At 49.7% G+C, this 25,666-nt stretch overlaps 2 protein-coding genes across 2 annotated transcripts; both read right to left on the reverse strand.

Moving 5' to 3' along the window:
- Positions 1-2,926: 2,926 nt before the first annotated feature.
- On the reverse strand, positions 2,927-3,874 carry LOC142014042 (olfactory receptor 5AR1-like). The gene has a single exon (XM_074996052.1). The coding sequence runs from the start codon at positions 3,860-3,862 to the stop codon at positions 2,927-2,929; it is 936 nt and encodes a 311-aa protein (XP_074852153.1). The 5' UTR covers positions 3,863-3,874.
- A 10,388-nt stretch (positions 3,875-14,262) lies between these two features.
- LOC142014043 (olfactory receptor 5AR1-like) lies at positions 14,263-15,210 on the reverse strand. Its single transcript, XM_074996053.1, has one exon. The coding sequence runs from the start codon at positions 15,196-15,198 to the stop codon at positions 14,263-14,265; it is 936 nt and encodes a 311-aa protein (XP_074852154.1). The 5' UTR covers positions 15,199-15,210.
- Positions 15,211-25,666: the final 10,456 nt, after the last annotated feature.

Raw genomic sequence — 25,666 nt, forward strand, 5'->3', positions numbered from 1 at the left:
GTGGCGTTAGGGCTGAAGTTTGTGCGCACAGAGGGGGAGCAATGCCCCCCTCCCCCGCCCCCCGCCCGAGCAGGGGCCAGCCCTCTCAGTGCTGCTCTGAGTTCATCCAGCAGGATCTTCTTCTCTCCTACCCAGTGAACACTCTAAATTATCCAGAATATTTTATTATCTGGCAACCTACCCCCAGTCCCTTGGATGCCCGGATATCAATGAGTTTCCTGTATGGATCTGATAATTCTGTTCTTTACCATAGTTTCAACCAGTTGGCCTGGTAATAAAGTTAGAATTGCATTTGGAGTCCTTCTCTTTTTTTAAAAAAAATACACATTATTCCTATGCCTGAGTTGTGGAAGAGATTTTGAACTTGGATCTCACATGATCCAGGAAAGTTCACTAAGCTTGGGGACATACTTTATTCTGGTGTGGATCATTCTCGTTCTGTCTTGTGGAAGGTGTACCATGGTGTACGAGTAATGAAACAATCATCTGAGGAAGGGGCTCTGCGGTGGGTCTCACACATCTTAAGTGAGCTTCTTAACCACCGAATTAAAGAGCATTCTCAGTCTCTCTTTTTGACCCAGTGAATATTCATTGTCATTAAGAACATACGCATGGCCAGACTGGGTCAGAACAAAGGTCTATCTAGCCCAGCATCCTGTCTTCCAAAAGTGGCCAATGCCCGGTGCTCCGGGGGAAGGAACAGATGAGGTATTCATCCAGTGCTCCAGCCCCTGTCACCCATTCCCAGCTTCTGGCAAACAGAGGCTAAGGATGCCATCCCTGCCACGAGTGACTCTACCTTGGTGTACTGTCCCGTGTCCCCTCCCTATCCCTCTGGGTGGCATTCCCTGCATCCCCTTCTCCTGCAGCCACCAGTCTCCACTTATCTCTGCCCATCCTGACCTATATTTGTTCATGGACTTGGTTCGTCAAACAGAGGCTTGTCTACATGGTGACACACTACTGGTCAGAGGTATAAATTACATGACATTTCAATGTGTCATTCACTAACTAGCTTGGAGACCTTGATAGGCATACTGGAGCACACTGTGATTACAGAACAACAAGAAGCCTTGTGGCACCTTATAGACTAACAGATATTTTGGAGCATAAGCTTTTGTGGGCAAAGCTTTCTTTGCCCACGAAAGCTTATGCTCCAAAATATCTGTTAGTCTATAAGGTGCCACAAGACTTCTTGTTGTTCTCGAAGCTACAGACTAACACGACTACCTCTCTGATTCTGTGATTACAGTTTCCTAACAAACCTTCTCTTCTCTCTTCTGACTGAGAGTCACATCTGTCTGTGGATGGGGTGCAGGGCCTGGGGGCCCCACCCCACCCCATGTGACAGGGTCACATGCCGATACCTTCACTGAGGTGTTCCTTGATGGGACAACACGAGCAGAAAGGCAACGAAACAAGCTATCATAAGCAGACAGCGAAAGAGAATACCCCTTAGTTAACTGTCCAATCCAGTGGCAGCAAGACACCGTTACCTGTGTGGCGTCTGTTCTGCTCCTTGCTGTGTTCATAACTTTTGGCGGCATGCATATTTGCCCTCTCCCACTGCCAGGGCTGCCTCTGATCAGTTCTCCCGCACAGCAAACTTCTGACGGCCCTAATAACTGCAAATCAAGTGAGGTACAAAGGAACTGGAACCAGGTTTATTGTCGTTCACTCATGGGCTTTAGTACCCTGGGTGTCCCCACTTGGACGCCAGCAGTTTTACACTAATACATGCATGTGCCTTGACAATGGACGTGACTTAATTGACGGCAGGGGGGATCCATCATCCCCTAGGTCACTCAACACAGTCCCTGTTACGCACGCTTTTATACACAGGTATAAACAAGTTACGTACTTGTGACATATCCCAGGTACAACCCCTGATTATATTATGTTATAATATGTCGACACCCCTTAATGTAACTAGATCTTACTCATTACCTTGTTGATAGTGGTACCATCAAAACAACACTATCACTCAAGCTGTCATAACGACTCTGAACTGAACCTGGTCAGAATGTCACAATGCTCAGCTATTATCTATGGGAAGTTTATGGGGAGTCTATGGTACCATGCAGGATGTTCTGTTACCATACTGGAAGGTATTTTTGTGTATCACTGAGTGCCTTGTGCTTTGGGGTAGTGTTCTGATTAGCCCTGTCTCTCTGCCACATTCCCGCGAGCCTGTGTCACTCACAGCTCGGCTTTTTGCTTTTAGCTTGCTCTACGTTAATATAGTTAACCCTGTGTTGTTCAGGCTTGAGGTGCTTTAGCTAGGCATTGACCATTGTTTCAAGCCTTTAGCCTTAAACCAAGCCTGATTATCAGGCCCTCTCATAACTGCACTAATCTTCAGACCATACCTAGAGCCCTACACAACCTCTATCTCCAAGAGGCCACTGGTATACCCTTAGCCACCATGAAAGAAATTGAGCAGATGGGACATCTGTAGTCACTGAGGACTGCCCTCTGTCCCACAGCAGGACATAAGAGGTTAGCGTTACATATTGGAAGGAGTAGCACAAGCTTGGACCTAAGAAGAACACTTTGCTGGTCCTCTTCTTTCGTGATGGCAGGAGACAGGTGCTTTTTACTCTGGGCTCTTCAAAGTAATAGCTGTGAGCTGTCAAGCAGGGCTTTTAGGTTTGCATATTATGCTCTGCCTCAGAGCTTTCTCAAGCATGAGGCTGTCCTCATCAGACAAACTCATACGTTACACCCTTGGGATATTTTGGTGCCCAGTGGGGTTTCCCAATTCTTACATACAGAATAACCTACTTAAACTCTAATGTGAAGCAATGAAACCACACTCTCTTATGCCTGGGCATCTCTCTTCTCTCCAGGCAGAATTAGATGGTTTTCATCCACCCCAATAATCACAAAAGATAATGAAAATTGTACCACATTTCTACAGTCAATGTTACAAGCCCACTTTCCTGCTGATGGTCTTCTTGATGGCTCCCTTCACCTCCTTGTTCCTCAGGCTGTAGATCAGGGGATTCAGCATGGGGATGACTACTGTGTAAAACACAGAGGCCACCCTGTTGTAGTCCAGGGAGTCAATGGATATGGGGCGTAAGTATATAAACAGAGCACTTCCGTAGAAGAGGGTGACAGCCAGCAGGTGGGAGGTGCATGTAGAGAAGGCCTTGCACCTGCCCTCCATGGTGTGAATCCGCAGAATGGTGGAGAGGATGTACATGTAGGAGATGAGGATTTGCAGGGAAGTGGGCAAGCCAATGAGAAAGCTGAAAGTAAAGAGCACAATCTCGTTGATGCGTGGGTCAGTGCAGGAGAGTTTCAGCAGCGGGTGGATGTCACAGAAGAAATGGTGGATCCTGTTGGAGCTGCAGAACGATAAACTGAAGGTGCATCCAACTTGAACAATGGCACTTGTGAAACCAGCAGCGTAGGATCCACCAACAAGCCGAAGGCAAGCCGCAGGGGACATCAGTGTGCTGTAAAGCAAGGGATTACATATGGCGACGAAGCGGTCATACGCCATCACCGCCAAGATGACGGCCTCCACAGTCACAAACCCAGTACAGAGAAACAACTGCGTGACACACCCAGACAGAGAAATACTCTTCTCGTCAGACAACAATGTTGCCAGCAACTTGGGGGTGATGGTCGAGGTGCAGCAGAGATCTACGAGGGACAAGTTACCGAGGAAGAAGTACATGGGGGTATGAAGTTGGGCTTCAGCCCTTATTAACACAATCATTCCCAGATTCCCCAGCAGGCTGATAGCATAAATCACTAGGAACAAGACAAAGAAGACCATCTTTTCTTGGGGCTGATCTGTTAGCCCCAGGAGGACGAATTCTGTCACCATGGAGTGATTTCCCCCAGCCATGCCTTAAATAAGATTAATCTGCCGGGAAAAAGGATGACAGCATTAAACATGGTGCAGCATAAAATGTGGCAGCAACTGAGAGTAGAGGCTTCGTCTGTTCTCAAAGAAAAAGGCATTTATTTCAATTCCACCCTCCAGAGCCATCCGTGGGAAGTGCCCTCTAATAGTCAATTAACACTGTATGTTGGCTATGAGATGATGGAGTTTAGTCGATGGATGTTTTAGTTTAATCACCCCTCACTAGAGCATTGGCTTGGATGGTGCATGTAGGAGGGATTAGGCAGCTGAAGGTAATTTCCTTGAGTTGGTAAAAAACTAGTCCAGAATTAAGAAACCCTCCAATCATCAGTCATAATGTTTGTAGATGACACAAAAATCAGGGGGAGAGGAAAATAACAAATAGGTCAAATCACTGATACAGAATTACTAAAACTGCTTGATAAGCTAGGCTCAAGAAAACATGCACTGAATGTGGCTATGAGTAAATACACTCTTAGGAGTAAAGAACATAAGCTTAACTTAGAGGAGTGGGGGTTGTCTATTGGGAAGCAGTGACCCTTGAAAAAGATTTGTGCATCATGGTGGACGAGCAGCTGAATCTGAGCTCCTGGTGCAATAATATGGCCACCTCATGCAGGGGTACTATGGCGTTGAGGAGCATCCTCAGGGTTGTGGGAAATATTTTGGGAGTTTGTTCTTTGTCCTTCCTTATAGAGGAGGTCAGATTACGTGATCAGAGTTATTCCTTCTGGCTGTAAAATCAACAAATCTATGTTCTCTGAAAGCTCCGGCTTGATCCCCTTCCAGATGACAGAACTGGTTTTGTGAGCAGGGTGACCACAGTCATGAAGGGTGGAATAAGCTTCCTGCTAAAGAAAGGACGCTTGTGAGCTTTTAAAGGACAGTCTCCCAAGCATGCAATGGGCAAACAAGAGGCCGTGGAGTTATCTGAAGACATATAGGATTATAGGTCTTTAATTAAATCTTGTATGAAGGCAGTTGTTGTTTGTTGATCCCCCATTTGTATAATACTTTCTTCCACCTGATAACTAAAAACCCTTTTTTTAAGAAGGTTGTACATCAGTCTTAATGGTCACGGGCTCCCCAAAAAAGAAAATGCCTAAATTGGAAACCCAGTGAGACCTGCAGGGTGATGAGTGGCTGGTATACAGAAGAGCTATGTCTACACTACAGAGATCCTTTGATAGAAGTTCTTCCAGAAGATAACTTCCAGAAAAACTCCTTTGGAAAGAGCGTGTCCATACACAAAAAAGCAGATTGAAAGATCAGTCCACTCTTTTGATAGAAAGCATCCATGCAGCCCTGATCTTTCAACAGAAAGGGCCAGGGATTGAAAAATCCAGCACCCTGAGGACTCCTGTTTTGAAAGAAGGGCCCCATGGAGTGTCTATGCACTATTTCTTTCTAAAGAAGCTTTCAAAAGGAGACATTCCTCCTAAAATGGGAGTGGAAGGGCACTTTCAAAAGGAACACTCCATTCTTTATTTTACTTTCAAAAGAACACTTTTTGTGTGTAGACGCTGTATGGGATCATTCAAAAGAGCCCCCTTTCGAAAAACCATTCGAAAGAACTTGCTAGTGTAGACGCAGCCAAGGAGAAAAAGTGGAAGACTCGTGAGATTCTGCTCTAAGAGAAGTAAAGGCAAGAAACTGAGCACCTGCTGTTGGTGCACTCAGAACATTGAAACAGAGGTGCTGCTAGCACTGTATCAAAGACTGAAGGTCCATCAGAGTAGTCATTAAGTGTAAGGTGTGGTGAGACAAATTTGAGAAATCTGAGCTCAACATCCAGGGCTCATCAGTCTGGGCTGAATAAATGTAAAGCTTGGGAGTTTTCCATTTACTTTTTATTTTTTGCGAATGCCAATTTATTTTGATTTCTTGTATAAATTAGGATTCCTTCAGAAAAATGCTTTGATGACAATTAAAGAAAATATAAAGGATGCTATTTCGTATAAGTCCTGGATGGAAAGGCATAGGGTGAAAAGAAAATGGGCTATTACTGTGAATGACTAATGGGAACAAAACTATCGTAAACAGCTTTAGTGGAATAATATAGCCTGAAAGGGGGGAATTCACCACCATCTCCGAAGAAGGTGAAGGAGAAGATTAAAGTGAGACATTCCAGTTAAGGTGTTAGGGAAAAGCTCTGCAGCTGAGCAGTGGGACTGCGCTGCCGAGGGTGGAAAGAAACCTGGAGAACATAAGGAGCTAGGAAACTGGACTCAGTGATGCAAAAAGACTTTTTTTGATTCCAGCTGTCTATGACTCTGAACACCAAGAAATATCAGTGACTTACCAGGAAGCTGCCAGATGGATCTGGGGGAACCAGGTTGACTTGCTTCCCAACTAGCCTGCGATTGGAACTGCAGAACCATCCAGTAAATTCATGTTCAGATTTTAGAGAAATGCCTTTGGTTGTTTAAATGTCTGACAGTTGTATTTCTGTCTGGGAAGACCCTGACTAGATTCTGACTGGAAAGAGATGTCTGGGTTGGTTGAGCTCTGAGCTTTTAAACATAGACTTTTTCATGTTTCTTGGAGAGCTCCTCATGGGAGCTCAAGACGCATGAGCTCATTTTTCTTATTTTTCTCAGAGGAATCTCATACAGAAGAATTGGATGATTAATCCCTTCTGACTTCATCTCAACGGTAGTGGTTCCTACCACTGAAAAGTTAATTCAGACACTTGCATGGGCTAATTTAAATATCTGATGCCCACATCTTATCTTTTTTCTGTATTTTAATTAAGCGTTTTTATTTCCTGCCTCTGCTTTCAGCTCTCACCAGAAGACCATAGTTGTTCGAAGACTGGAATAGACTCTTAGAATTGAAGGCTAGATCACTCAGTCTAACCTCCTCCATATTGCAGGCCACAGAACTTCTCCTACCATGCCCGCTATAGGCCCCAAACCTCTGGCTGAGTAATTGAAATCCTCAAATCATGATTTAAAGCCTTCAAGCTGCAGAGAATACACCATTTACTATAGGTTATATCAGCAAGTGGTCTGTGCCCCATGGCACCAAAGGATGGCTGTCGGAGAAAGAAAGATCCTGAAGAATGGGCACTGGTGTAAGTCCTTAGGCCTGAATGAAAGTGGACAAACATGATACTATGAGTCACAAGAAGTCTCTGTCAAAACAGATGTGTGCCTGTACGTCAGTGTTCGGGACATGAACTCGCCATCAGTATTGCTAGCACTGCTAAAAGACACAGAACATGTTAATACGTTCCACCAGGACAGTGTAAGGGCACCCCAACCTAGAATATGATGAAATGGTTTTTAAAAATGATGACTAGTGAAGCTTGGTCTGGAATATCAGGAGGAAAGCACAAGGGGAGGTAACAAGCATGTCATGAAACAGGTAAGAGGATACATAGAGGCGATGTCTACACTAGCACACTACGTCGAAGTAGCCTATTTCGTAGTAAGAACATCGAAATAGGCTACTTCGACGCGTATCGTCTGCACGTCCTCCAAGGCTGGTGCCATCGACATTCAACGTCGAAGTAGCGACAGGGAAAGTCGAAAGGAGCCGCCCCGGAAGGAAATGCAGAGCGTCCACACACACAAGCATCCCCATTTCGAAATAAGGGCCCAGGAAAGCCCGCGGACCGGGTCACAGGCTGGACTAGCCCTTCTGGGGCAAGAGCAAGCCGCTCCTTGAAAGGGCCCCTCCCAGACACACCCGGCCTGCCCAGCACGAGGTCTGCAGAGCAGTAGCCACTGCCTCGCAGACCAAGTCACAGCAGATATGGACACCCAGCAGCAGCAGCAGCAGGAAGCGGAGGCCCTCCAGGTAGTCATCCAGGGGGCAAGCGCCCTGCTAGGTGCTGCCCCGGGAGGCCGCCCAGTAGTTCCTGCCAGAAGAGCCCTCCCCGGAGGCAGACAGGGACATCCCTGACCACGGGGACGTCCTCCCTCACTGGCTGCTCCCCCACCTCTGGAGCTACCCCACCAGCTCCAAGTGGTGGGAGCAGCTCATCATGCAGGAGTGGGACAACGATATGTGGCTCCAAAACTTCCGCATGCGCCAGCAGACCTTTCTCGAGCTCTGCCAGTGGCTCACCCCAGCACTGAGGCACCACGACACCCAGATGAAGCGCTCCCTCCCTGTCGAGAGGAGGGTCGCAATAGCCGTCTGGAAGCTGGCCACTCCAGACAGCTACCGCTCTGTGGGACACCAGTTTGGAGTGGGAAAGGCCCCACTGTCCCCGCCCCAGCCCCCAAGGGACACTGACCCCTCCAGGGAGCACCGACCGCCCCCTGCCCCCGGGACTGGGCCTCCCAGCCTGGGTGTGGTTCCAGGGGTCTCTCCTGCAGGTGGCCCTTCCTGGCCGGTGGTGCTCAGGCCCCGGGCGCTGTCCAGCACCAACTGGCCGCCACCCCTGTGCGGTTTACGGCTCTGTCCACTGGGGGCGGGTGCTGGGCGTTGCTGGTGTGGCACCGCGGGGAGCCGCATCCCATGTGGGGGCTGGCCTGTGTGCGGCCCGGGACCACTGGTTCTGTGTGCGGGCGCCTTGCCGTTGCGTCTCCCCCACCCTGTGGAGTAGGTGTGCGCCCCTCCCTGGACGTACCTGAGGGTCTCTCAGTGATGTCTGGAGATGTCCGGCCCTCTGTTGCCCGGCTGGAGGAGCGGGAGGGGATCACTATGGTCAGCTCCCCCTCCTCGCTCGACCAGTCCGTGGTCCCCTCGCCCTCCTGGGTCCCCGATCTGGGCTGCTCCTCCTCCTCCTCCGGCTGCAGCTTCTCCCTGGAGGTGCCAGGAAAGCCATGGGGGGTGAACTCTCCTGGGGCCCCAGGATGCTCCGTAGCTCCCTGTAGAAAGGGAACGTGGCTGGTTCTGCCCCGGAGCATCCGGCCTGGTCCCCGGCCTGGGAATATCCCTGGCGGAGTTCTTTTACTTTGGAGCGTACCTGCTCTGTGTTACGCTCCGGGTGCCCCTGGTCCGGAGGCCCTGCGCCAGGCAGGCAAAGGCAGTGACATTGCGCGACTTCACCCCCATTTGGTGCAGGACCTCCTCGTCCTTCCAGAGGCCCTTTTATTTTTCCTCATCCTGGGAGCCTTGCGGGGGCTCGGAGGAGAGGCCGTGGGGCTCGCGGTGGGGCTGGCTGCTGGCCATGAGGGTGCTGGAGCATCAGGATGGAGCGCATGTGCAGGCTGCTCCTACCACGCTCTCAGCTTCCTGCCACGGGTTTCCTGCGTGTGTGTGGCTTTAAGGCAGCCGAATGCAGGGACCGTAGAGCCCCGCTGCTGCTGACTGGAGCAGCCCCGTGCTCCAGCTGACCGGCCCCATGGCAGACCTGTATTTCGAAAGAGCAGACTGTGGAGCATCTACGCGTTTACCCATTCAATATATTATTTCAAAAGGGAGCGATCTTCCTGACACAGGATCGGGGTTTGAATTTCATAGAGTGCACCCCATTCTTTCGATTTCGTTTCAAAAGACGGGTTTACATGTGTGGACGCTCCTCCCGCTCTTTCGAAAAAGGGCCATTTATTTCGAAGTTTTTTGCACGTGTAGACACAGCTTTGATGTTTATTTTAAGCTATCTGCCTGCTCATTTAATTGGGTGACTGCTGGTTCTTGTGCTTTGTGAAGGGCTAAATAACACATTCCTATTCACTTTCTTCACAACGTATGTGATTTTATAGACCTCTAGCATATCACCTCTCACCTGTCTCCTTTTTAAGCTGAAAAGACCCAGTCTTCTTAATCTGTCATATAGAAGACATGCCATTTCCCGAGTAATTTTTGTTACTTTTTCAATACAGTTTCCAGTTCTGATATTTTTTTTTCCAGATGGGTGACTAGAAGTGCACACAGCATTCAAGGTTTGGGCACATGCTGGATTTAAATAGTGATATAATATTTTCTGTTTTATTTTCTATCCCTTTCCTACTGGTTCTCAATATTCTGTTAGATCTTTTGACTGCCAGTTCACCTTGACCAGATGTCTTCAGAGAACTATACATGATGATTCCAAGATCTCTTTCTTGAGTGGTAACAGGTAATGTAGATCCCATAATTTTGTATGGCTAGTTGGGATGATGTTTGTCAACTATGCATTACTTTACATGCATCCACATTCAATTTTCATGTGCCAGTTTGTTGCCCAATCACCCAGTTTTGTGCATCCCTTTGTATTGCCCATCCTCACTATCAGCTTTGAATCTATCTTGAGTGATTTCCTATCATCTGAAAATTTGGCTACCTGACTTTTCCAGTTGATTTAAAAACATGTTGAATAGCACAGGTCCCAGTACAGACCCATGGGATATCCTGTTCTTTAGATATCTCTATTGTGAAAATTGCCGATTTATTCCTACTCTTTGTTTGCTATATTTTAATTCAATACTGGTGTGTGAGAGGTCCTTTCCTCTTTTTCCAGGACTGCTTTCTGTGGTTAAGAACCTTGTTCAGAGACCTTGCCAAAAGCTTTCTTAAAATATAAATATATTACATCCACTGGCTCTTTCTTGACCCCATGCTTGTTTACATTCTCTAAGAATTCTAGTAGATAGGTGAGGTATGATTTCCCTTTACAAGTGCCATGTGGAACGTTCTCCAACATAGTGTGTTTATGTACAGGGAAATCTTGTTTCACCAGTATTTGATTAACGTACACATTTGAATAACCATTGTGACTCACAGCCGGGCAGACCTGGTCAGTGAACATGGGGTAGGAGCATGGAGAAGTGGCGTTAGGGCTGAAGTTTGTGCACACAGAGGGAGAGCAATGCCCCCCGCCCCCCCGCCCCCTCCCGAGCAGGGGCCAGCCCTCTCAGTGCTGCCCTGTCCCTCCATGCTTCTCTGAGTTCATCCAGCAGGATCTTCTTCTCTCCTACCCAGTGAATACTCTAAATTATCCAGAATATTTTATTATCTGGCAACCTGTCCCTGGTCCCTTGGATGCCCGGATATCAATGAGTTTCCTGTATGGATCTGATAATTCTGTTCTTTACCATAGTTTCAACCAGTTGGCCTGGTACTAAAGTTAGAATTGCATTTGGAGTCCTTCTTTCTTTTTTTTTTTTAATAGGTATTATTCCTATGCCTGAGATGTGGAAGGCTACGTCTACACGTGAAGCCAACATCGAAATAGCATCGTGTGGAAGGCTACGTCTACACGTGTAGCAACATCGAAATCAGCTATTTCGATGAATAACGTCTACACGTCCTCCAGGGCTGGCAACGTTGATGTTCAACTTCGACGTTGCGCGGCACCACATCGAAATAGGCGCTGCGAGGGTACGTCTACACGCCAAAGTAGCACACATTGAAATAAGGGTGCCAGGCACAGCTGCAGACAGGGTCACAGGGCGGACTCAACAGCAAGCCGCTCCCTTAAAGGGCCCCTCCCAGACACAGTTGCACTAAACAACACAAGATCCACAGAGCCGACAACTGGTTGCAGACCCTGTGCATGCAGTATGGATCCCCAGCTGCGGCAGCAGCAGCCAGAAGCCCTGGGATAAGGGCTGCTGCCCACGGTGACCATAGAGCCCCGCAGGGGCTGGAGAGAGAGCATCTCTCAACCCCCCAGCTGATGGCCGCCATGGAGGACCCGGCAATTTCGACGTTGCGGGACGCGGATCGTCTACACGGTCCCTACTTCGACGTTGAACGTCGAAGTAGGGCGCTATTCCGATCCCCTCATGAGGTTAGCGACTTCGACGTCTCACCGCCTAACGTCGAAGTTAACTTCGAAATAGCGCCCGACGCATGTAGCCGCGACGGGCGCTATTTCGAAGTTAGTGCTGCTACTTTGAAGTAGCGTGCACGTGTAGACACAGCTGAAGAGATTTTGAACTTGGATCTCACATGATCCAGGAAAGTTCACTAAGCTTTGGGACATACTTTATTCTGGTGTGGATCATTCTCGTTCTGTCTTGTGGAAGGTGTACCATGGTGTACGAGTAATGAAACAGTCATCTGAGGAAGGGGCTCTGCTGTGGGTCTCACACATCTAAAGTGAGCTCCTTAACCACCGAATTAAAGAGCATTCTCAGTCTCTCTTTTTGGCCCAGTGAACATTCACTGTCATTAAGAACATACGAATGGCCAGGCTGGGTCAGAACAAAGGTCTATCTAGCCCAGCATCCTGTCTTCCAAAAGTGGCCAATGCCCGGTACTCTAGTGGGAAGGAACAGATCAGGTATTCATCCAGTGCTCCAGCCCCTGTCACCCATTCCCAGCTTCTGGCAAACAGAGGCTAAGGATGCCATCCCTGCCACGAGTGACTCTACCTTGGTGTACTGCCCCCACGTGTCCCCTCCATATCCCTCTGGGTGGCATTCCCTGCATCCCCTTCTCCTGCAGGCACCAGTCTCCACTCATCTCTGCCCATCCTGACCTATATTTGTTCATGGACTTGGTTCGTCAAACAGAGGCTTGTCTACGTGGTGCCACACTACTGGTCAGAGGTATAAATTACATGACGTTTCAATGTGTCATGCACTAACCAGCTTGGAGACCTTGATAGGCATACTGGAGCACACTGTGATTACAGAACAACAAGAAGTCTTGTGGCACCTTATTGACTAACAGATATTTTGGAGCATAAGCTTTTGTGGGCAAAGCTTTCTTTGCCCACGAAAGCTTATGCTCCAAAATATCTGTTAGTCTATAAGGTGCCACAAGACTTCTTGTTGTTCTCGAAGCTACAGACTAACACGACTACCTCTCTGAATCTGTGATTACAGTTTCCTAACAAACCTTCTCTTTTCTCTTCTGACTGAGAGTCACATCTGTCTGTGGATGGGGTGCAGGGCCTGGGGGCCCCCCCACACCATGTGACAGGGTCACATGCCGATACCTTCACTGAGGTGTTCCTTGATGGGACAACACGAGCAGAAAGGCAACGAAACAAGCTATCATAAGCAGACAGCGAAAGAGAATACTCCTTAGTTAACTGCCTAATCCATTGATAGCAAGACGCCGTTACCTGTGTGGCGTCTGTTCTGCTCCTTGCTGTGTTCATAACTTTTGGTGGCATGCATATTTGCCCTCTCCCACTGCCAGGGCTGCCTCTGATCAGTTATCCCGCACAGCAAACTTCTGACGGCCCCCATAACTGCAAATCAAGTGAGGTACAAAGGAACTGGAACCAGGTTTATTGTTGTTCACTCATGGGCTTTAGTACCCTGGGTGTCCCCACTTGGACGCCAGCAGTTTTACACTAATACATGCATGTGCCTTGACAATGGACGTGACTTAATTGACGGCAGGGGGGATCCATCATCCCCTAGGTCACTCAACACAGTCCCTGTTACGCACGCTTTATACACAGGTATAAACAAGTTACGTACTTGTGACATATCCCAGGTACAACCCCTGATTATATTATGTTATAATATGTCGACACCCCTTAATGTAACTAGATCTTACTCATTACCTTGTTGATAGTGGTACCATCAAAACAACACTATCACTCAAGCTGTCATAACGACTCTGAACTGAACCTGGTCAGAATGTCACAATGCTCAGCTATTATCTATGGGAAGTTTATGGGGAGTCTATGGTACCATGCAGGATGTTCTGTTACCATACTGGAAGGTATTTATGTGTATCACTGAGTGCCTTGTGCTTTGGGGTAGTGTTCTGATTAGCCCTGTCTCTCTGCCACATTCCCGCGAGCCTGTGTCGCTCACAGCTTGGCTTTTTGCTTTTAGCTTGCTGTACGTTAATATAGTTAACCCTGTGTTGTTCAGGCTTGAGGTGCTTTAGCTAGGCATTGACCATTGTTTCAAGCCTTTAGCCTTAAACCAAGCCTGATTATCAGGCCATCTCATAACTGCACTAATCTTCAGACCATACATAGAGCCCTATACAACCTCTATCTCCAAGAGACCCCTGGTATACCCTTAGCCACCATGAAAGAAATTGAGCAGATGGGTCATCTGTAGTCACTGAGGACTGCCCTCTGTCCCACAGCAGGACATAAGAGGTTAGCGTTACATATTGGAAGGAGTAGCACAAGCTTGGACCTAAGAAGAACACTTTGCCGGTCCTCTTCTTTGGTGATGGCAGAAGACAGGTGCTTTTTACTCCGGGCTCTTCAAAGTAATAGCTGTGAGCTGTCAAGCAGGGCTTTTAGGTTTGCATATTATGCTCTGCCTCAGAGCTTTCTCAAGCATGAGGCTGTCCTCATGAAACAAACTCATACGTCACACCCTTGTGATATTTTGGTGCCCAGTGGGGTTTCCCAATTCTTACATACAGAATAACCTACTTAAACTCTTATGTGAAGCAATGAAACCACACTCTCTTATGCCTGGGCATATCTCTCCTCTCCAGGCAGAATTAGATGGTTTTCATCCACCCCAATAATCACAAAAGATAATGAAAATTGTACCACATTTCTACAGTCAATGTTACAAGCCCACTTTCCTGCTGATGGTCTTCTTGATGGCTCCCTTCACCTCCTTATTCCTCAGGCTGTAGATCAGGGGATTCAGCATGGGGATCACTACTGTGTAAAACACAGAGGCCACCCTGTTGTAGTCCAGGGAGTCAATGGATGAGGGGCGTAAGTATATAAACAGAGCACTTCCGTAGAAAAGGGTGACAGCCAGCAGGTGGGAGGTGCAGGTAGAGAAGGCCTTGCACCTGCCCTTCATGGAGTGGATCCGCAGAATGGTGGAGAGGATGTACATGTAGGAGATGAGGATTTGCAGGGAAGCGGGCAAGCCAATGAGAAAGCTGAAAGTAAAGAGAAAAATCTCGCTGATGCGTGGGTCAGTGCAGGAGAGTTTCAGCAGCGGGTGGATGTCACAGAAGAAATGGTGGATCCTGTTGGAGCCACAGAACGATAAACTGAAGGTGCATCCAACTTGAACAATGGCATTTGTGAAACCAGCAGCGTAGGATGCACCAACAAGCCGAAGGCAAGCCGCAGGGGACATCAGCGTGCTGTAAAGCAAGGGATTACATATGGCAACAAAGCGGTCATACGCCATCACTGCCAAGATGACGGCCTCCACAGTCACAAACCCAGCACAGAGAAACATCTGCATGACACACCCAGAGAGAGAAACGCTTTTCTCGTCAGATAACAATGTTGCCAGCAACTTGGGGGTGATGGTCGAGGTGCAGCAGAGATCTACGAGGGACAAGTTACCGAGGAAGAAGTACATGGGGGTATGAAGTTGGGCTTCAGCCCTTATTAACACAATCATTCCCAGATTCCCCAGCAGGCTGATAGCATAAATCACTAGGAACAAGACAAAGAAGACCATCTTTTCTTGGGGCTGATCTGTTAGCCCCAGGAGGATGAATTCTGTCACCATGGAGTGATTTCCCCCAGCCATGCCTTAAATAAGATTAATCTGCCGGGAAAAAGGATGACAGCATTAAACATGGTGCAGCATAAAATGTGGCAGCAACTGTGAGTCGAGGCTCCACCTGTTCTCAAAGAAAAAGGCATTTATTTCCGTTCCACCCTCCCGAGCCATCCGTGGGAAGTGCCCTGTAATAGTCAATTAACACTGTTTGTTGGGTATGGGATGATGGTGTTTAGTCGATGGATATTTTAGTTTAATCACCCCTCACTAGAGCATTGGCTTGGATGGAGCATGTAGGAAGGATTAGGCAGCTGAAGGTAATTTCCTTGAGTTGGTAAAAAACTAGTCCAGAATTAAGAAAACCTCCAATCATCAGTCATAATCTTTGTACATGACATAAAAATCAGGGGGAGAGGAAAATAACAAATAGGTCAAATCACTGATACAGAATGACTAGAATTGCTTCACAAGCTAGGCTCAAGAAAACATGCACTGAATGTGGCTATGAGTAAATATACATTTAGAAGTAAAGAACATTAGCTTAACTTAGAGGAGTGGGTGTTGTCTATTGGGAAGCAGTGACCATTGAAAAAGATCTGTGCATCATGATGGACAAGCAGCTGAATCTGAGCTCCCGGTGCAATAACGTGGCCACCTCATACTGGGGTACTACAGTGTTGAGGAGCATCCTCAGGGTTGCGGGAAATATTTTGGGAGTTTGTTCTTTGTCCTTCCTTATAGAGGAGGTCAGATTACATGATCACAGTCATTCCTTCTGGCTATAAAATCAACAAATCTATGTTCTCTGAAAGCTCTGGCTTCATCCCCTTCCAGATGACAGAACTGGTTTTGTGAGCAGGGTGACCACGGTCATGAAGGGTGGAATAAGCTTCCTGCTAAAGAAGGGACGCTTGTGAGCTTTTACAGGACAGTCTCCCAAGCATGCAATGGGCGAACAAAAACCCATGGGTTATCTGAAGACATATAGGGTTATAGTTCTTAAATTAAATCTTGTGTGAAGGCAGTTGGTTGTTTGATGATTCCCCATTTGTATAGTCCTTTCTTCCACCTGATAACTAAAAACCCTTTGTTTTAAGAAGGTTGTACATCAGTCTTAATGGTCACGGGCTCCCCAGAAAAGAAAACGCCTAAATTGGAAACCCGGTGAGACCTGCAGGGTGATAAGTGGGTGGTATACAGAAGAGCTATGTCTACACTACAGAGATCCTTTGATAGAAGTTCTTCCAGAAGATAACTTCCAGAAAAACTCCTTTGGAAAGAGCGTGTCCATACACAAAAAAGCAGATTGAAAGATCAGTCCACTCTTTTGATAGAAAGCATCCATGCAGCCCTGATCTTTCGAAAGAAAGGGCCAGGGATTGAAAAATCCAGCGCCGTGAGGACTCCTGTTTTGAAAGAAGGGCCCCATGGAGTGTCTATGCACTATTTCTTTCTAAAGAAGCTTTCAAAAGGAGACATTCCTCCTAAAATGGGTGTGGAAGGGCACTTTCAAAAGGAACACTCCATTCTTTATTTTACTTTCAAAAGAACACTGTTTGTGTGTAGACGCTGTATGGGATCGTTCAAAAGAGCCCCCTTTCGAAAAACCATTCGAAAGAACGTGCTAGTGTAGACGCAGCCAAGGAGAAAAGGTGGAAGACTCATGAGATTCTGCTCTAAGATGAGTAAAGGCAAGAAACTGAGCACCTGCTGTTGGTGCACTCAGAACATTGAAACAGAGGTGCTGCTAGCACTGTATCAAAGACTGAAGGTCCATCAGAGTAGTCATTAAGTGTGTGGTGAGACAAATTTGAGAAATCTGAGCTCAACATCCAGGGCTCATCAGTCTGGGCTGAATAAATGTAAAGCTTGGGAGTTTTCCATTTACTTTTTATTTTTTGCGAATGCCAATTTATTTTGATTTCTTGTATAAGTTAGGATTCCTTCAGAAAAATACTTTGATGAAAATTAAAGAAAATATAAAAGATGCTATTTAGTATAAGTCCTGGATGGAAAGGCATAGGGTGAAAAGAAAATGGGCTATTACTGTGAATGACTAATGGGAACAAAACTATCGTAAACAGCTTTAGTGGAATAATATAGCCTGAAAGGGGGGAATTCACCACCATCTCAGAAGAAAGTGAAGGAGACGATAAAAGTGAGACATTCTAGTTAAGGTGTTAGGGAAAAGCTCTGCAGCTGAGCAGTGGGACTGCGCTGCCGAGGGTGGAAAGAAACCTGGACAACATAAGGAGCTAGGAAACTGGACTCAGTGATGCAAAAAGACTTTTTTTGATTCCAGCTGTCTATGACTCTGAGCACCAAGAAATATAAGTGACTTACCAGAAAGATGCCAGATGGATCTGAGGGAACCAGGTTGATTTGCTTCCCAACTAGCCTGCGACTGGAACTGCAGAACCATCCAGTAAATTCATGTTCAGACTTTAGAGACATGCCTTTGGTTGTTTGAATGTCTGACAGTTGTATTTCTGTCTGGGAAGACCCTGACCAGATTCTGCCTGGAAAGAGATGTCAGGGTTGGTTGAGCTCTGAGCTTTTAAACATAGACTTTTTCATGTTTCTTGGAGAGCTCCTCATGGGAGCTCAAGATGCATGAGCTCATTTTTCTTATTTTTCTCAGAGGAATCTCATACAGAAGAATTGGATGATTAATCCCTTCTGACTTCATCTCAACGGTAGAGGTTCCTACCACTGAAAAGTTAATTCAGACACTTGCATGGGCTAATTTAAATATTTGATGACCACATCTTATCTTTTTTCTGTATTTTAATTAAATGTTTTTATTTCCTGCCTCTGCTTTCAGCTCTCACCATAGACCATAGTTGTTCAGAGACTGGAATAGACTCTTAGAATTGAAGGCTAGATCACTCAGTCTAACCTCCATATTGCAGGCCACAGAACTTCTCCTACCATGCCCACTATAGGCCCCAAACCTCTGGCTGAGTAACTGAAATCCTCAAATCATGATTTAAAGACTTCAAGTTGCAGAGAATACACCATTTACTATAGGTTATATCAGCAAGTGGTCTGTGCCCCATGGCTTCAAAGGATGGCTGTCGGAGAAAGAAAGATCCTGAAGGATGGGCACTGGTGTAAGTCCTTAGGCCTGAATGAAAGTGGACAAACATGATACTATGAGTCACAAGAAGTCTCTGTCAAAACAGATGTGTGCCTGTACGTCAGTGTTCGGGACATGAACTCGCCATCAGTATTGCTAGCACTGCTAAAACACACAGAACATGTTAATACGTTCCACCAGAACAGTGTAAGGGCACCCCAACCTAGCATACGATGAAATGGTTTTTAAAAATGATGAATAGTGAAGCTTGGTCTGAAATATCAGGAGGAAAGCACAAGGGGAGGTAACAAGCATGTCATGAAACAGGTAAGAGGATACATAGAGGCGATGTCTACACTAGCACACTATGTCAAAGTAGCCTATTTCGTAGTAAGAACATCGAAATAGGCTACTTCGACGTGTATCGTCTGCACGTCCTCCAGGGCTGGTGCCATCAACGTTGAATGTCGAAGTAGCGACAGGGAACGTCGAAAGGAGCCGCCCTGGAAGGAAATGCGGAGCGTCCACACACACAAGCATCCTCTTTCGAAACAAGGGTTCAGGAAAGCCCGCGGAGCAGGTCACAGTCTGGACTAGCCCTTCCAGGGCAAGAGCAAGCCGCTCCTTGAAAGGGCCCCTCCCGGGCACACCCGGCCTGCCCAGCACGAGGTCTGCAGAGCAGTAGCCACTGCCTCGCAGACCGAGTCACAGCAGATATGGACACCCAGCCGCAGCAGCAGCAGCAGCAGCAGCAGGAAGCGGAAGCCCTCCAGTTAGTCATCCAGGGGGCAAGCGCCCTGCTAGGTGCTGCCCGGGAGGCCGCCCAGTGGTTCCTGCCAGAGGAGCCCTCCCCGGAGGCAGACGGGGACGTCCCTGACCACCGGGCTCCCCTCTTCCTCCCTCACTGGCTGCTCCCCCACCTCTGGAGCTACCCCACCAGCTCCGAGTAGTGGGAGCAGCTCGTCATGCGGGAGTGGGACAACAATATGTGGCTCCGGAACTTCCGCATGCGCCAGCAGACCTTTCTCGAGCTCTGCCAGTGGCTCACCCCAGCACTGAGGCACCACGACACCCAGATGCGGCGCTCCCTACCCGTTGAGAGGAGGGTCGCAATAGCCATCTGGAAGCTGGCCACTCCAGACAGCTACCGCTCTGTGGGACACCAGTTTGGAGTGGGAAAGGCCTCAGTCGGGGCTGTCGTCATGGAGGTAAGGAGGCCTGGGCACACACTCAGTGGGGGGCGGGGGGGCCGGGTGTGGGGTTGGGGAGGGAGGGGCACCGGGGAGGGAGGGTTTGGGCGGGTGGGGTACCTGGGGAGGTGCCCAGGAGGGGATCCTGGGGGAAGTGCCCCTGGGCACCCTGCACAGCCTCATGGGTGCCTGTGTTCCCTCCCCACAGGTGGTCCGTGCGCTTAACGCCATGTTGCTGCAGAGGGTCGTCCGACTTGGGGACCTGGACGCAGCCATCGCCAGATATGCCTCCATGGGGCTCCCGAACTGCTTCAGGGCCCTGGATGGGACCCGCATCCCCATCCGTGCCCTGGACCACAGCGGAGGAAGATACATAAACTGCAGATGCTACCACTCCGTGGTCCTGCAGGCCATGGTGGACAGTCGGGGCTGCTTCCAGAATGTGTACGGGGGCTGGCCCAGCTGAACACACAATGCCCGTGTTTTTAGGAACTCAGGCCTGTGCCACCAGCTGGAAGCGGAGACCTACATCCCCCAGAGGGGGATCCCTTTGTGGGACACCACCGTGCTCCTCTGCCTTGTGGCGGACTTGGCCTACCCCCTCCAGCCGTGGCTTATGCGCCTGTACACCAGCCACCTCAACGCCAGCCAGGAGCGGTTCAACGCCCGCCTGAACCACACCCACCAGGTGGTGGAGGGGACATTCGGCCGTCTGAAGGGAAGAAGGATTCTTTCAAAGATGGGTTTACTTTTGAAAGAGCAGCATATACATTGGCTTTCTTCTTTTGAAAGACGCTGTGACACCCTTAAGCTGTGTCTACACGTAAGCGCCCTTTCAAAAGAGCAAAAATCGAAGTTCAGCTTTCAAAAAAGCAGCCATCGAAAGAGAGCCCCCGCCACCGTTTTTCAGGTCAGCGTTCTGATCTGCTCTCTTGAAGTGCCATCGAGGTCTTTTGAAAGAGAGCGTCCACACGGCTCCAAGCCCTCTTTTGAAAGAAGGGAGGCAGGAAATGCCACGGATGGGGTCCCATGGCCAAGAAGCCCTTCCAGGGCTGCAGCCAGCCACCTCCTTTAAAGGGCCCCTCCCTCCGCACGAGCCGAGTGCTGCCCAGCCTGTCCCAGCCCAGCAGAGCCCACTCGTGGCCACCATGGAGGCCCAGCGACAGCTCCTGCAGGAGGACGCCCTCATCATGGACACCCTGCTGGCAGTGCTGTGCACCATTGCCACAGCTGCACCGAGCTAATCAGGTGGCTGCAAGGTACACCCGGGGCCACAGGGATCCCCCTACCGGGGCACCGCCGGGTGCCGCCCCCGGGTGCCCCGACGCCTCTGGACCCACGCCAGCAGCACCAACTAGTGGGAGCACATGGTGCTGGGGTAGTGGGGTGAGCAAAGGTGGCTGCCAAACTTCTGCACATTGAGGCAGACCTTCGAGGATATCTGCCACTAGCTCACCCCCGCACTCCGACACCAGGACACCTGCATGCGCCCAGCCCTCACCCTGCAGAAACGGGTCGTGATTGCCATCTGGAAGCTGGCCAACCCGGACTCCTACCGCTCCGTGGGAGAGCAGTTTGGGGTGGGCAAAGCAACCGTCGGGGCTGTACTTATGGAGGTAAGGTGGGGCCAGGAGGGCGGGGGGACTGGGACAAGAGGAACCCTCCCCTGGACGGGGCCGGATGGGGCAGGGGCTGGACGGGCCAGGGGCTGGACGGGAGGGAGGCAGAATGGGCCCGAGGCCGGGGGGGGAGCCGTGGCCGCCACACCCTCTCTAGAGCACATATCCCCCTTCCCCCTCTGCAGGTCATCAGGACCATCGACGCGTTGCTGTTCCATAGAGTTGTCCACCTGGGGGATCTGGACAACACCATCACCGGTTTCCAGGACCTGAGCTTCCCGAACTGCATCAGCGTTTTGGACAGCACACATATCCCCAGCCACGCCCCACCCAGCGCCGGCCAGTACGTGAACAGGAAGGGCCACCATGCGGTGCTGCTGCAGGCCCTGATGGACATGAGGGGCCGGTTCACTGACCTCTCCATGAGTTGGACCGGCCGCACCCACAGTGCCCGAGTCTTCCGGAACTCCGGTCTCTGCCGCCACATGGGGGCCGGCACTTTCGTCCCCCAGAGGGAGATCCCCGTGGCAGAGGACATCACCATGCCGCTCTGCATGGTAGCAGATGCGGCGTACCCCCTGCAGCTGTGGCTAATGAGGTCCTACAGGGGACACCTCGACCCCACTCTTCAGACGTTCAATGAGCGCCTCAACCACGCCCACAATGTGGTGGAGCGGGCCTTTGAGCATCTAAAGGGGCGCTAGAGGTGTCTCCTCACCCGGCTGGAGGTCGGAGTCCCCAACGTGCCACAGGTGGTGGGCGCCTCTTGCATCCTCCACAACATTGTGGAGGGAAAGGGGGACGCCTATGTCCCCGTGGGGGGCCCTCTGGCTGGCACTGTCTCTGAGCAGCCAGGCGCCGCCCCTATCCGCCAGGCCTACCGGGACGGGCACCGCATTCGAGGGGTCCTCAGGCAGGCCTTTGCCAATGGCCACTTCTGACCCCCATGCGCACCCACATCCCGCACATCCACCAGCAACCGAGGAGCACAGCACATAGTGGTGAATAATAAAGAAACGTTTATATAACTTGGGTGTTCGTAAATCATATGTACAGGGGGAAGCCTAACTTGGCGGGGGGAACCTAACTTGGAGGGGAGTGAGGTGCTCATTCCGGGTCAGGAGTAGTGGCTACGACCCCTGTCGGCCCCTGGAGCCCCTGCCCCCCCGGGTGTGGGGTCCGTGGCTGGGGGAGGGGGAGGGTGCCAGTAGCATCAGCAAATATTGCCAGCGGGTGGGCCTGGTGGGGGCGGAGGGGCAGGGCCAGCAGGGGGAGACGCCGGGGGGCCAGGAGGCAGGCCATAGTTGCCGTGTGCTCCTGCACAGCGTGGCCAATGCCCACAAGTGTGTCCAGCAGTCTAGCCCAGGCCACTCTCCGCCACTCCATGTCGGCCCCTGTCCCCACCCCCCCCAAGGGACACTGACCCCTCCAGAGAGCACCGACCGCCCCCCCACGGGACCGGTCCTCCCAGCCTGGGTGTGGTTCCAGGGGTCTCTCCTGCAGGTGGCCCTTCCCGGCCTGTGGTGCGCGGGCCCCGGGCGCTGCCCAGCACCGACTGGCCGCCATCCCTGTGTGGTTTACGGCGCTGCCCACTGGGGGCGAGTGCTGGGCGTCGCTGGTGTGGCACTGCGGGAAGCTGCATCCCATGTGGGGGCTGGCCTGTGTGCGGCCTGGGACCACTGGTTCTGTGTGCGGGCGCCTAGCCGTTGCATCACCCCCACCTTTAGAGTAGGTGTGCGCCCCTCCCTAGAAGTACCTGAGGGTCCCTCAGTGATGTCTGGAGATGTCCGGCCCTCTGTTGCCTGGCTGCAGGAGCGGGAGGGGATCACTATGGTCAGCTCCCCCTCCTCGCTCGACCAGTCCGTGGTCCCCTCGCCCTCCTGGGTCCCCGATCCGGGCTGCTCCTCCTCCTCCTCCGGCTGCAGCTTCTCCCTGGAGGTGCCAGGAAAGCCATGGGGGGTGAACTCTCCTGGGGCCCCAGGATGCTCCGTAGCTCCCTGTAGAAAGGGAACGTGGCTGGTCCTGCCCTGGAGCATCCGGCCTGGTCCCCGGCCCGGGCATATCCCTGGCAGAGTTCTTTTACATTGGAGCATTCCTGCTCTGTGGTATGCTCCGGGTGGCCCCTGGTCCGGAGGCCCTGCGCCAGGCAGGCAAAAGCAGTGACATTGTGCTACTTCACCCCATTTGGTGCAGGACCTCCTCGTCCTTCCAGAGGTTGAGGAGGTCCCACACCTCCTGCTCCATCCGGCAGGGGCCCTTTTTTTCTCCTCGCCCTGGGAGCCTTCTGGGGGCTCGGCGGACGGGCCGTGGGGCTCGCGGTGGGGCTGGCTGCTAGCCATGAGGGTGCTGGAGCATCAGGCTGGAGCGCATGTGCAGGCTGCTCCTAGCACGCTCTCAGCTTCCTGCCACGGGTTTCCTGCGTGTGTGTGGCTTTAAGGCAGCCGAACGCAGGGACCATAGAGCCCCGCTGCTGCTGACTGGAGCGTCCCCGTGCTCCAGCTGACCGGCGCCATGTCAGACCCGTATTTCGAAAGAGCAGACTGTGGAGCATCTACACGTTTACCCATTCGATATATTATTTCGAAAGGGAGCGATCTTCCTGATACGGGATCAGGGTTTGGATTTCGAAGCGTGCACCCCGTTCTTTCGATTTTCTTTCGAAAGACGGGTTTACATGTGTGGAGGCTCCTCCCGCTCTTTCAAAAAAGGGCCATTTATTTCGAAGTTTTTTGCACGTGTAGACACAGCTTTGATGTTTATTTTAAGCTATTTGCCTGCTCATTTAATTGGGTGACTGCTGGTTCTTGTGCTTTGTGAAGGGCTAAATAACACATTCTTAGTCACTTTCTTCACAACGTACGTGATTTTATAGACCTCTAGCATATCACCTCTCAGCTGTCTCCTTTTTAATCTGAAAAGACCCCGTCTTCTTGATCTCTTATGTAGAAGACATGCCATTTCCTGAGTAATTTTTGTTGCTTATTTAATACAGTTTCCAGTTCTGATATTTTTTTTTCCAGATGGGTGACTAGAAGTGCACACAGCATTCAAGGTTTGGGCACATGCTGGATTTAAATAGTGATATAATATTTTCTGTTTTATTTTCTATCCCTTTCCTACTGGTTCTCAATATTCTGTTAGATCTTTTGACTGCCAGTTCACCTTGACCAGATGTTTTCAGAGAACAATACATGATGATTCCAAGATCTCTTTCTTGAGTGGTAACAGGTAATGTAGATCCCATAATTTTGTATGGCTAGTTGGGATGATGTTTGCCAACTGTGCATTACTTTACAGGCATCCACATTCAATCTTCATGTGCCAGTTTGTTGCCCAATTACCCAGTTTTGTGCATCCCTTTGTATTGCCCATCCTCACTATCAGCTTTGAATCTATCTTGAGTCATTTTCTATCATCTGAAAATTTGGCTACCTGACTTTTCCAGTTGATTTAAAAACATGTTGAATAGCACATGTCCCAGGACAGACCCATGGGATCTCCTGTTCTTTAGATATCTCTATTGTGAAAATTGCCGATTTATTCCTACTCTTTGTTAGCTATATTTTAATTCAACACTGGTGTGTGAGAGGTCCTTTCCTCTTTTTGCAGGACTGACTTCTGTGGTTAAGAACCTTGTTCAGAGACCTTGCCAAAAGCTTTCTTAAAATACAAATATATTACATCCACTGGCTCTTCCTTGCCCCCATGCTTGTTTATATTCTCTAAGAGTTCTAGTAGATTGGTGAGGTATGATTTCCCTTTACAAGTGCCATGTGGAATGTTCTCCAACATAGTGTTTATGTACAGTAAAATCTTGTTTCACCAGTATTTGATTAACTTGCACATTCAAATAACCAGTGTGACCTCACAGCTGGGCAGACCTGGTCAGTGAACACGGAGCAGGAGCATGGAGAAGTGGCGTTAGGGCTGCTGTTTGTGCACAGGAGGGAGAGCAATGTCCCCCTACCCCCTGCCACCGAGCAGGGGCCAGCCCTCTCAGTGCTGCCCTCTCCCTCCATGCTTCTCTGAGTTCATCCAGCAGGATCTTCTTCTCGCCTACCCAGTGAATACTCTAAATTATCCAGAATATTTTATTATCTGGCAACCTGTCCCTGGTCCCTTGGATGCCCGGATATCAGTGAGTTTACTGTATGGATCTGATAATTCTGTTCTTTACCATAGTTTCAACCAGTTGGCCTGGTACTAAAGTTAGAATTGCATTTGGAGTCCTTCTTTTTTTTTAAAAAAAAAATACATATTATTACTATGCCTGAGGTGTGGAAGAGCTTTTGAACTTGGATCTCACATGATCCAGGAAAGTTCACTAAGCCTGGGGACATACTTTATTCTGGTGTGGATCATTCTCGTTCTGTCTTGTGGAAGGTGTACCATGGTGTACGAGTAATGAAACAATCATCTGAGGAAGGGGCTCTGCGGTGGATCTCACACATCTTAAGTGAGCTCCTTAACCACCGAATTAAAGAGCATTCTCAGTCTCGCTTTTTGGCCCAGTGAACATTCATTGTCATTAAGAACATACGAATGGCCAGACTGGGTCAGAACAAAGGTCTATCTAGCCCAGCATCCTGTCTTCCAAAAGTGGCCAA

This window comes from Carettochelys insculpta, chromosome 6 (assembly GCF_033958435.1).
Source record: "Carettochelys insculpta isolate YL-2023 chromosome 6, ASM3395843v1, whole genome shotgun sequence".
NCBI classification, from domain to species: domain Eukaryota; kingdom Metazoa; phylum Chordata; order Testudines; family Carettochelyidae; genus Carettochelys; species Carettochelys insculpta.

Excerpts from the sequence above, each read along its gene's own strand:
- LOC142014043 (XM_074996053.1), bottom strand. The coding sequence starts at position 15,198 with ATGGCTGGGGGAAATCACTCCATGGTGACAGAATTCATCCTCCTGGGG.
- LOC142014042 (XM_074996052.1), bottom strand. The coding sequence starts at position 3,862 with ATGGCTGGGGGAAATCACTCCATGGTGACAGAATTCGTCCTCCTGGGG.